This window comes from Hyla sarda, chromosome 4 (genome assembly GCF_029499605.1).
Source record: "Hyla sarda isolate aHylSar1 chromosome 4, aHylSar1.hap1, whole genome shotgun sequence".
Classification (NCBI taxonomy): Eukaryota; Metazoa; Chordata; class Amphibia; order Anura; family Hylidae; genus Hyla; species Hyla sarda.
This window is the reverse complement of record NC_079192.1, coordinates 278,282,641-278,295,227: the sequence shown is the minus strand read 5'-3', so window position 1 is coordinate 278,295,227 and position 12,587 is coordinate 278,282,641. Positions and strand designations below refer to the sequence as shown.

Below are 12,587 nucleotides of genomic sequence, written 5' to 3'. Positions count from 1 at the left end.
CATATTAAAATTTGCGATATTTTGCAAATATATAGACGAATATTCATCCTATTTTCGTGAAATTCGCATATTTGCTATGTTCGTTCCTTTTTTTTCATGTGAAAATTCGTAAGGAAATGTGCATAGTGCGCATGCGCGATTACATCTTTTACCTAAAATAAGTGAGGGATAAGTGTCCTCTGGAAATGCCGATATTTGCGAATATTTGCATATTTGCATTTACTAAATATTCGCGCTCCACATTACCTCTGACATCAGCCCGGTATCAAGGGCGCTCCCCATGGAACCTACAGTATAATCTCTACATAGTTATAGACTGTAAAGAATTCAAAGATGGCTAACACTGTTCCTGTGCCCCCTTCGTTGTCAGGCATGTATAAACTGCTTAACTGGATCATAAAGTATTTGTGACCTTTATTGAAGAGATTTCACATCCTAATATTGTGCACAGTGAAGTTTATGACGGCTGCATTTCAGCTCCTGTCTGCCCATCATTATCCACACCTTTGTACATACCTGCACTTCCCAAGACAATAACATTGAATAGACCATGGCAAAATATGGAATAGCATGACATGCAATGCTTTTCACTACTGTTAAAGAAAAGTATCCTGATGTTAATTTGTCAAATGTATAGCCTACATGTGGCTCATAGAAACATAGCAGTAGATTCCTGAAACATTTGGAAACATTTTATTTTACTATAGGAGCCAAATACTGTTGTGGCTCAAAATGTGATATGGATTATGTTAACAAATATCATATGTCTTTCTAAACATTATGCATGTTGCATGTTAGTACTATTTGATGCTTAGCATTGTGTTGCATGTTAGTACTATTTGTTATTTAGTATGTACACATTGTATTCTAGAATGCAGATTTTATTATATTATAACACATATTATGTCTGGTTACTTTCTATTGCCCAAATGTATTTATTTTATGTTCTTTATTAAACAATCAACATTTTCAACATTGCAAAGTACATTAACCAGCAAAATCACAGTATTGCATTGTAATAAAATTTAAATTTTCTCAAGCAGGGACATAACAATAGGAGGAGTAGAGGTTGCAGTGGCCCTGAGGATGCCCAAAAGGTCCCTGTACCATATGAAGAGGCCCGTACTATGAATGACGTGTGATAGCTGTGATTTTTCATTGGCACCAAGGAACAAGTTATGCCTCTGCTGTTACACTCTTTGAATGAATGATTTTTGTGAAACATTAACATTGTAAAAAAGGTTTTATTGCTAACAAGTGGAGTAGTCCACAGAGCAGATTACTTGCCATTATGCAAGGTTTTTCTTAGACAATTGTTATGACATCATGTTTTTGTCAAAGGAGAAATCAGAAATGTATCAAGTATGTAAACAAATAACCAGTAATTTATATACTATGTCAAATGTATAAATGTAACAATATAAAACTTGTCATTCAAAGTATCAACCAAAGAGACACTAACGTTTTTAAATGTGATTAAAATATACACTGGCTTTTTACCATGAAGATTTCAATTGAAAACAATGTCAAGTGTCAATTCTAAAATGGCTAATATCACATGAACTTTTCAATAAACTCCAATACCTGAGTACATATTTGGGCTTAACATAAAAATATAGCTATGATAGTAAAAAGAACAAGGAGGTCCAAGTAGATTACATATATTTAGTTTTTTTTTTTAGAATGTGAATGAAAATTACTGTATACACATAGTCAAAAGTTATAGCCCAGAATATTAGTAGTATCAGCCTTTTTAAAGATGTTACACTTCAAGATAGTAAAATGAAAGCTATGACTATAACGTATGAAAACTAAGACCATGTTCACACACTGTAAAATCCGCAATTTTTATAACCGTAAAACAGCCATAAATTGGCGGCTTTCAGTTAAAAAAATCAGTCATTAAAGAGTCTATTACCTGTTTAATAATGTGTTGCATTGAAGTTTATGGAAAATTATCTTAGTTTGACCATAAAAGATCAACAATTAGTAGAGATGAGCGACCTTACAGTAAATTCGATTCGTCACAAACTTCTAGGCTCGGCAGTTGCTGGCTTTAGCGTGCAGAAATTAGTTCAGCTTTCAGGTGCTCCGGTTGGCTGGAGACTCTTTCCTGGGACTGTATCCACCTTTTCGAGCCCACCGGAGCACCTGAAAGCTTAACTTATTTATGCAGGCTAAAGTCAGCAACTGCCGAGCCGAGAAGTTCGTGACAAATCAAATTTACTATAAGTTCACTCATCTCTAGCTCTTAGTATAAACATTTTTTTTATTTACTTTTTATTTATTTTTTAAGCATTAACAGTGTATGAACATAATCTAATACAGAAAAGAGGAAGAGGTGGTGCCCACAACAACCAAACCGACACCAGCTTTTTATTGTAAAAGCACATCTATGAAAGTGGCAGTCAGATGGGTTGTAATGGGTGCCACCTCCACCTCCTCCTACCACTAGTTTTCATATATGAGACCCAATTGCTTATATTTAGCCCCACAATATTATTATTACCTTTACCTTATCTATGCTGCCATTTTGTATGTCTCCCATGGTGTTTTTCTGATGTACTACATGTTCATAGTGTTTATAAATGCTGCCTGCTGCATATATTAGACTACTTTTCATAACTTGAAAAATGTGTTCCACACTAGACCACCATCAATATGCTATATATTTACATTTTAATATTCTGCATTATTATCTCCCATCAAGGGTTAGTTTTTAGTATTTTTATCTTTTTCCACATGTTGCTATACATTTATTAAAGTATTGCTTCAGCTAAAAATATGTTTTTGCCTTATTTCCTAGATCTTAAGACTTGAGTCATATGCATTTGATCACTGATCATTCATGCCTCAGTATTATACATTTTATTAGATTTCTTTAACCTGAACGAATCATAAGAGAAAATGAATCATCAGCTTGCAAACCCCCACTTTAACAAACGTTTCCTTATTATAGCTCGATATCTGAAGCCAAACGAAGACAGTTGTGAAGCTCCTGAGGGAGGTCAGCTCGGGTGATATTGTTTCCATCCAAGCGCAGATGTCTAACTCGGGAGTATTCCAGTGGTCCAACAACCTTACAAAAGCTGCTCAGATCGAATTCTGTAACATAAGACATTTCATCAGATGCATAACAATTCTTAATAAAGACTTAAAGATTTTATCACTTTTGGGTGTTCCTCATTTTAGAGCTCCTACTATAATCTTAAAGGGGTACTCCGGTGGAAAACTTTTTTTTTTCAATCAACTGGTGCCAGTAAGTTAAACATATTTGTAAATTACTTCTATTAAAAAATCTCAATCCTTCCAGTACTTATTAGCTGCTGAATACTACAGAGGAAATTCTTTTCTTATTGAAACACAGTGCTCTCTGCTGACATCACGAGCACAGTGCTCTCTGCTGACATCTCTGTCCATTTTAGGAACTATCCAGAGCAGTATGGGGATTTTCTCCTACTCTGGACAGTTCCTAAAATGGACAGAGATGTCAGCAGAGAGCACTGTGCTCGTGATTCAGCAGAGAGCACTGTGTTCCAAAAACATAAGAATTTCCTCTGTAGTATTCAGCAGCTAATAAGAACTGGAAGGATTACGATTTTTTAATAGAAGTAATTTACAAATCTGTTTAACTTTCTTGCACCGGAGTACCCCTTTAAAGGCCTTTTGCTGTTCCATAGTCACCGTCAAATGTTTATTTCAGTGCAGGTTTTGCTTCCTACTCATATTAAACCCGCCTATTGCAGTTGTAGAATGCAACGATATATTCCTGAGAACGTTACATTTGATTGGTACAGTTGTTATAATTCTAAATTAATGTTTAAAGAACAATGCCTATAGAAATGATCTTTTCCCAAAATTTCTACTTGTACTTGAGTTTATAGCTTCACCTTTTCATGAAAGCATCTAATATGACGACCTGGTAATGATGTCCATATTGGTGCTAACCAGGGGTCAAGTCCTTAAAAAAAAGTGTGGGAACTCATTCCACTCAAGGGCTGGTCCTTCAGGACTTCTGCTAATGGGAATGGCGTTCCTGCTGAGGAAAAAGTGCAGGAACTTAGTTCCCACATGTTCCTGCAGGACTTGAGCCCTGGTGCTAAGATTTTATGGTAATGTGGTGGTCACCTTACTAGAAGCCGTAGTATTTAATTTTTCTAAAATTTCTGTAAAATATTTGGCACTACAGGTATAGTGCAACTCAGCACCTCGGCACAGATTGTGCAATCCTACTTTTTCCTTTAGTGTGTAGACACCCAATTATTATAACTTTTACAATTTTTCTAAGACTGTGATTTATGCAAAAGTAGCACTACCCAAAACATGGGTAAGGCTCTACTAACCTACCAGCCATGTAGGTATTTAAGAGGTGAACACACTGACACTGCCTGAATTTTTCCATTTGTAAGAAAAAGCCATTGTATTTTATTTATTCACCTTTTCAATTTAGCATAGAATACAATCACACAATGAAAGTAAAAACTGGAATAGTCAGTGAAAAAATGTATCCCCTATCCACAGCATAGGTTATAAGTGCCTCATCTCGGGGGGTCCGATCATTGAGACCCCAAGCCATCTCCAGAATAGGGCCCCTGAGTACTGTGCTCAGGTATTTTCAGTGCTCCTATAGAAAATAATGTAGTATGTGTTGTTTGCAGCATTGACTCTCTCTAAGAGCTTGGACCCAGTCTGGAGATCATGGGGGTCCAATAGTCAGACCCCCAGTGATTAGACACTTCTCCCCTATCCTGTGGATAGGGAATACATTGTTTTTCACTTCAAACACCATTAAATACTAGAGGAGATTGCATATCAAAATCAACCAATAATATTTTTCTTCTATACAAATTTATGAAATATTAGCAATGCCCTCAACAGGCCGTAATTCACATGACAACCAGTAAATGGCTACACATAAACCTAAATAGCATGTACATTTCCTCACAGATCACAAAAACATGTTTCTATTTTTCTTAACTTGGCCAGCAAATCTCGGAATTAGTTGAATCATAAGGAAGGACACATCTGTATTTTCTATTCAGCCATGCTCATTGTTACTAATTAAATTATAATTTCATTTTTATAGGACTGGTAGAGATTTTCTCCTCTTGATCAACCAAATATAGTTTTAAAGGGGTACTCCTGTGGAATCTTTATTTTTAAATCAACTGGCTCCAGAAAGTTATCCTTCCAGTACTTATCAGCTCCTGTATACTACAGTTCTTTTCTTTTTAAAGAAAAAGTGGTCTCTGATGATATCTCTGTTCATGTCATGAACTGTCCAGAGCAGGGGAGATTTGCTATGGGGATTTGTTCCTGCTCTGGATAGTTCCTGACATGGACAGATGTGTCAGCAGAAAGCACTGTGGTTAGACAGTAAATACATTCATAAAGAAAAGAACTTCCTCTGTAGTATACAGCAGCTGATAAGTACTGGGAGGATTAAGATTTTTTAATAAATGTAAATTACACATCTGTTTAACTTTCTGGCACCAGTTGATTTAATAAAAAAAAAAATCCACCAGAGAAACCCTTTAAATCAGATAAAATGAGTTGTATATTTTTTTCTTTTTTAATCCTACTTAATCTTTATTTAATTTATATTTTTAGCTACAGTCATATTTTTGTTGCTAGCAACCTGGGTCTGATATTTTTGAGAATTAATATTTGGTCCACATATAAATGTTTGTTCATCATTACCTGCCTGTCCTTGAATTTATTTAGGAGTTCCAATGCATGCCAGCAAAACAATTAACTGGCTGCAGGTCACATCATAACCAATAGGTGGCCACATATAGCACATATAGCTTAGGCTGCTTTCACACTATAAAATTCATCCGTTTTAAAGATCCGTTTGATGTTCCATTATGAAAACCCTGAAAATCGTCCATTAAACGTCCGTTAGAAAATCCCATTATAGTCTATGGGATTTTTACATTATCCGTTTTAACCATCAAACAATGAAGCTTTATCCGTTTTAATCCGTTATAGTCCGTTATTAATAACGGACGTTATTTTGTGATGGGAGAATGAACGGAAGAAATAGTGCATGCACTATTTCTCCCGTTACTATCTTCCGTCTTAAAATAATGTCCGTTATTAATAATGGACTATAACGGATTAAAACAGATAATGTAAAAATCCCATAGACTAAAATGGGATTTTCTAACGGACGTTTAATGGACGATTTTCAGGGTTTTCATAACGAAACATCAAACGGATCTTTAAAACAGATGAATTTTATAGTGTGAAAGCAACCTTAGTCTGGACATATCACAGCAAAACCAAGTTTTTAAGTTGGTGCCTTTTCAGGATATGTTGAACCATGAGGAAAAATAAGAAAGGATACAACTCTATTTATAGACAGTAGGAAAGACTGATTTTTACCTGATTAAAATTATGATGACTTAAAGGGGTACTCGGGTGGAAAACTTTTTTTTTAAATCAACTGGTGCCAGAAAGTTAAACAGATTTGTACATTTCTTCTATTAAAAAAAATCTTAATCCTTCCAGTACTTATTAGCTGCTGAATACTACAGAAGAAATTATTTTCTTTTTGGAACACAGTGCTCTCTGCTGACATCACGAGCACAGTACTCTCTGCTGACATCTCGAGATTCAGCAGAGAGCACTGTGTTCCAAAAAGAAAATAATTTCCTCTGTAGCATTCAGCAGCTAATAAGTACTGGAAGGATTAAGATTTTTTTTTTTATAGAAGTCATTTACAAATCTGTTTAACTTTCTGGCACCAGTTGATAAAAAAAAAAAAAAAAAAAAGGTTTCCACCAGAGTACCCCTTTAATGCAACAAGAAAGGAATAGAATAGGCACGATTGAAGATGTTTTAGTAAAGAAGAAAAGTGAAATGGTATCCTTTAGCTCCGCAGATTAGAGATTTTACAATAAATAAATGTTCTGTATAACTGCCAGGAAAACACCCCTAAAGTTTAAAACCCCAAATGCCCTGCAATGTTCAAAATTATGCTTAATATGTTTAACAAGAATCTCTGTTTTTATAATTACAATAATAAAATTTTGATTGAAATACACGCCCCCTCCCATAGACTTGCATTGAGGGGGCGGGTGTGATGTCATGAGGGGGCGGATCTGTGACGTCACGATTCTCCATACTCTGCACCACCCGTCATCAGCCATGGGTGGTGCAGGGTATGGAGAATCGTGAGCGATCCTCGCTCTGTGCAGCTGAAAAACGGGGGTGTTGCAGGACAGATCGCGGAGGTCCCCAGCAGCAGGATTCCCGCGATCTAACCTCTTATCCCCTATCCTTTTGATAGGGGATATATGTTTAGCGCTGGAGTAACCCATTAATGATGCATGAAAGATATATGTATCATGGCACTGTTAAAGGTGTATGGAGAGATCTCTGGACTCAAGCCCACAGCATACCGAGCAGTTTTAGCAGATGAGGGCCACTGCTATAGTCTATGGCAGGCTGTAGTAATAGACCACCTATCTAATGGACTAACTTAATACTATAGTTCTACATTGATATGTGTGAGCAATTAAATGATTGCTCATACATGCCGCCTATGGCAACTAAGAAAATTTAAAAAAAGATAAAAGAGCCTAATTTATTACAGAAATTACAAATATATCTACAGATCTACAGCTCTATAGGCAGAAAAAAATATATATAGGGGTCAGAACAGAGATATTTTAATCACACTTATTTAGAAAAAAGTTGTAATTTTTTATTAAAAAAAAAAACTAGTCAATAAATAAATGACTAAATAAATTGTGTATCATTGAAATCTTACTGACCTGAAGAATCAAGATAACATGTCAGTTTGACAAATTGTAATTTCTTTCATTTTCACCTCCCCAATAATCTGGTTTCGGTTTTGTAGTATATTTTATTAAAAATAAAGGGTATTATTACCATCTACAATTGATTCCACAAAACCAAGCCCTACTATGGGTCTTGAGGAAAATAAAAAGGCTACAAAGTACTCCCACCCACTCTGTACTAAAGGGGTTATACAGCAATACAAAGCAAAGCAAATTTCTTCCAAAAACAGCATCTGTCTTTAGGTTGTGTGTGGCATTATAACTTGGCTCCATTCACAACGGCAAAGCTACACCCAACCTGAGGACAAGTGTGGTGCTGTTTTCTGAAGCAATCAGCTCTGTTTTTCTGATCCTGGATAGCCTCTTTAGTATCACTGAGATTAGTAAGACAATGTATATTAGGAGGCATTGACACTAGCTATAACAGTTTTACGTTTTACAAAAAGGTTAAAAAAAATTCCAACACATTGAAACCCACTGAATAGACTTGATACAAAACCAGAACATTAGAACATTCATAAACAAAAATTGCAAGTTATGTTGCCGACATTTATATTAATAAGCTACGAATTAGTTGCAGAAGAGATATATTTTTCAGTTCAGCCTTTTGCCTACAGACTAAAAACATTAACTCACTTTTAATGTTGTTGACATGCAGGTAGAAGTTTTCCAGGCCTTCATTCACAGTTGGAATTTTTTCGAGCCCATTAAAAGAAAGGTCCAGCTCAACAAGAGATGAGATGTTAAATGCATTGCCAGGTACCCCAGAATCTTTTAGATCATTGTGGGACAGACGGAGATACTGAAGAGCTTTGAAACCTTGGAAGTATTCATCTGGAATATTGCCAATCTTATTGTTGTCAAAATAAAGGAAATTTATACTTGGTGGAAGTCCAATTGGAAGCTTTGTGAGCTCATTATAGCTTAGGTCAAGGTATACCAAGGATTTTAGGCCTTTAAATGCACTTGAAATAGAATCTGCTTTCAAAGCATTGTGCTGCAAATGTACAACAGTAAGGTTTTCCAAACCTTCTAAAATATTAGGAGTGATCTTGGAGATTTTATTGTTGGTTGCATACAAGTCAGTCATTGTCTTTGGCAGTGGTCCCACAAGCTCGGTAAGGTTGTTAAAACTTATGTACAATTTTTGCAGCTCTTTTAACTTGGAAAATGCATTTTTTTTAATGTTAGCATTGGTTAAGTGGTTATGGTCTAAAACGAGCCATTTCAAATCAGTCACATTTTTGAATGCGTCATCATCTATACCCTCAATCATGTTGTTCTGGAGATACAAGTATTGAATTCCAGGAGGAACTATGGGTATTTGTTTTAATTTAAGGTTATCGCAATACATAGCTGAAGGATAGTTATATGGGCAGTTGCATTCTGGTGCGCAATTAGGAGAGGAGGGTCCTAATACATTTGAGGGGTAGTCATCTGGTACCCCATAGTCATAATCATACTGGGGGTATACACTGCCAATTATGAGCAGTACAAAGAAGGGGATAGTTTGGAAGTGCATCACTGTAATTTATTTTTTACCTAAATGAGAGAAAAACAAATGATAAACTAAATTTAAAAACAATGTTTATTTTCAATAAAATATCTAAAACAAAATTAGTTATTGCATTAAAAATATACAAAAGAAATTATAAATTTCAACTGACATGTTTATATATTTACTTTTATTAGGATTGTTCACGCACAAGTATCATATATCATCATATATATTTTGTGCACTCCATGAATTGTAAACTACGGGCATCCTCATAGATACCCTAACACTAAGCTAGTGGGTGTGATAGCAGAGTACTCTTCCTAAAGAGAGAGAGAGAGAGACCGTAACAGACATAGCTATTGTTCACTCTGTATACAGGACACACCTTGTAAAAAAAAGGGCATTATTTTAGATACCCTAACACTAAGCTAGTGGGTGTGATAGCAGAGTACTCTTCCTAAAGAGAGAGAGAGAGAGACCGTAACAGACATAGCTATTGTTCACTCTGTATACAGGACACACCTTGTAAAAAAAGGGCATTATTTTAGATACCCTAACACTAAGCTAGTGGGTGTGATAGCAGAGTACTCTTCCTAAAGAGAGAGAGACCATAACAGACATAGCTATTCTTCACTCTGTATACAGGACACACCTTGTAAAAAAGGGCATTATTTTAGATACCCTAACACCAAGCTAGTGGGTGTGTTAGCTGAGTACCCATTTTTAAGTCCCCACAGAGAGACTATAATAGACATACCTATTGTTCACTCTGTATATAGGACAAGCCTTATAAAATAAGGGCATTCTTTTAGATGCTTTAATGCCAAGCTAGTGGGTGTGATACCTTAGTACTCTTCCTAAGTCTCCACAGAGAGAAGATAATAGACATAGCTATTGTTCACTCTGTATACAGGACAAGTCTTGTAAATTAAGCGTATACTTTTAGATGCTTTAACACTAAGCTAGTTAGTACCCATCCAAAGTCCCCATAGAACAGCCATAAATATAATACCATGGAACCAGTGAAAGCTTTCCTACTATTCCATAACATGAGGTAGGTGTCTAATTTTAAAGTATATGAAAACCTTACTATTTATTATTGAAACTTTTGCCAGAACATTTAATGGGTGTTATCACACCCACTAGTTTAGTATACCGTTATTAAAGTATCTAGCAGATGTAATGTAAAAGGACCTGTCTCCATGACAGTTTTACATCATCTCAAACATAATTTAGGACAAAGATTTCCAATAATGATGGTGGCTGGATGCTGTCTCTGGTAAAATGAAGACATAAAACACAACAAAAACACATTCTATATCTTTATTATCTCTTTTGTAATTAAAGTAATGGTTACATTTTTATTATACAGAATACAAATTTAAGAAATATTAGAACACTAAAAGAATGTGTTCAGTGTTATCTATTAAAATTTTGGTAAAAAAAAAAAAAAAGTAGATCATTTAGGTACAGGACCTCAGTAAAGCAGCAGGACGCCAAGACTTCCCACCATGTAGGTGGAGTATAAATGGATTTGTTAACAGATGTTACTGCTTTAAGTATTTCAGTGTCAAATGTTTTCAGCCATGAAGGCAACTAGCGGTGCCCTTTTACAAAGTGTTCAGCTTTATCAAGATTTACTGTTATTGATAAGGAATTGTATATGCAAATATAAAAGTAGCATTTCTTGTTGCAATTCTTCTTGATGATTTCCTAACTACTATATACCCAAACCCTTATAACTCACCATGAGAAAAAATATATTAGGAGCATTCATAAAAGCCTGACTAAATTGGCATAGACATGATTTTAGCTGTTACTGTACTTTACTCCCGCAAACTCATGCAATTGCGGACAATATGCATGTTCATGGAGTATTTAGCTATATTCACACAATATATTTTTTTTGCTTCAGTTTTTGGAAAAAGTTTTTCTTTCATATTTCTATGCCATCTAATGTGGAAAAAAGAGTTACTCTACTATTTTCACTGCCCTGTGTGATCCCTGGCTTAAAAAAAGGGAAACATTTAAAATATTCAATGCAAAAGGCTTAAAATATGCAATTTAGCTTATCAAACTTAGCATGCTTCTAACTTAAAAGCCTATTCATGCAATTCTTTCATGCTGTGCAAAAGAATTCTAACTTCAGTAGAAAAAAAGGAAAGTGTTCAGAAATATGGTGCTAATATCATCATTCACAGTTATTCATGGATTTATGCCTCTTATTAAAAGCTGATACATTGCCTTCAGTGACTGATATACTGTTTTCATTCAATACTTGAATAACCCAAGTAACAATCACAGAATACTGTAAACCTCTTAACCATAAAGTGTTAAAACTTAACTCAAAGTCAAATAATTCATTACATGTACTAAATGTATTTCAGTTGATACATACACTATGCATTTTTGAAAAAAAAAAAACAACGTAAATCAAGTTATCAAAATTAGGTTTGCTGTATGTTTGTCTCCAGTGTATTAAGCATAAATTGTATAAAAAAAAAAAAAAAAAAAATTATATAAAATAAAAATCAACTAGAATCAATTTCTGACTTCAACAGGATACTATAACAATCACAGAAATAGTCACATATGTGTCTCTTAAACATCCATAAGTGTTAACATAGTAAGGGAATGAGAATGTAATTCATCTGCATAAAATATCTTAATGTTCTATAATACTGTATATTATAAAAGCAGTTTCATAATAAAAAGCAGTATCTTATAAAAGCATTGTTCCTATCAGTTTTGGCAGTATGCCTCTAAACATAATAAGGCTATCATAACAATACACTTAACTACAAACATCACCTACCTCTTTCTTTGATGCTGCTCTCTTTAATTCCCCACACAGATTAAAAAAGAGACTGAATCAAGTATCATGTGCTGTAAACAGTGTCAGGAGAGAACTGCCTGCCAGAACCACTGTAATACAGAACTGCAAAAAGAAAAGAGGGAAGAAAAAAAAAAATAGTCACACTGCTCTTATGTCATCATGCTGTGCTTGTAGTGTGGCATGTAAAATTATTACTTTCTGAGTAAGTACAGGTGGAAGGCTATCAAAGTACAGCCCATAAGCAGTAACTTTCAAAGAAAAAAGTCAATACAAAACTTTTTCTAACTTTTCTGATTTATGTTTGCTATCTGGAATCAGATTGAGCTACAGAAGGGAAAGTCTACAGAACATTACCACACTTTCCAGCCCCAGAATGCAGAACTAAAGACAGTTTTGTCAAACATTTTTATTTGATTTTGCAGTTATAAGTCAGATTATTGACCCA

The 12,587-nt window shown here is 34.9% G+C and overlaps 1 protein-coding gene across 1 annotated transcript; it reads right to left on the bottom strand.

Annotated features, from left to right (window-relative positions):
* Positions 1–677: 677 nt before the first annotated feature.
* On the bottom strand, positions 678–12,244 carry LUM (lumican). Its single transcript, XM_056569387.1, has 3 exons — positions 12,122–12,244; positions 8,445–9,350; positions 678–3,105 (listed from the first exon to the last, which is right to left on the bottom strand). The coding sequence occupies exons 2-3, from the start codon at positions 9,328–9,330 to the stop codon at positions 2,954–2,956; spliced, it is 1,038 nt and encodes a 345-aa protein (XP_056425362.1). The 5' UTR covers positions 9,331–9,350; positions 12,122–12,244; the 3' UTR covers positions 678–2,953.
* Between the last annotated feature and the right edge of the window lie 343 nt (positions 12,245–12,587).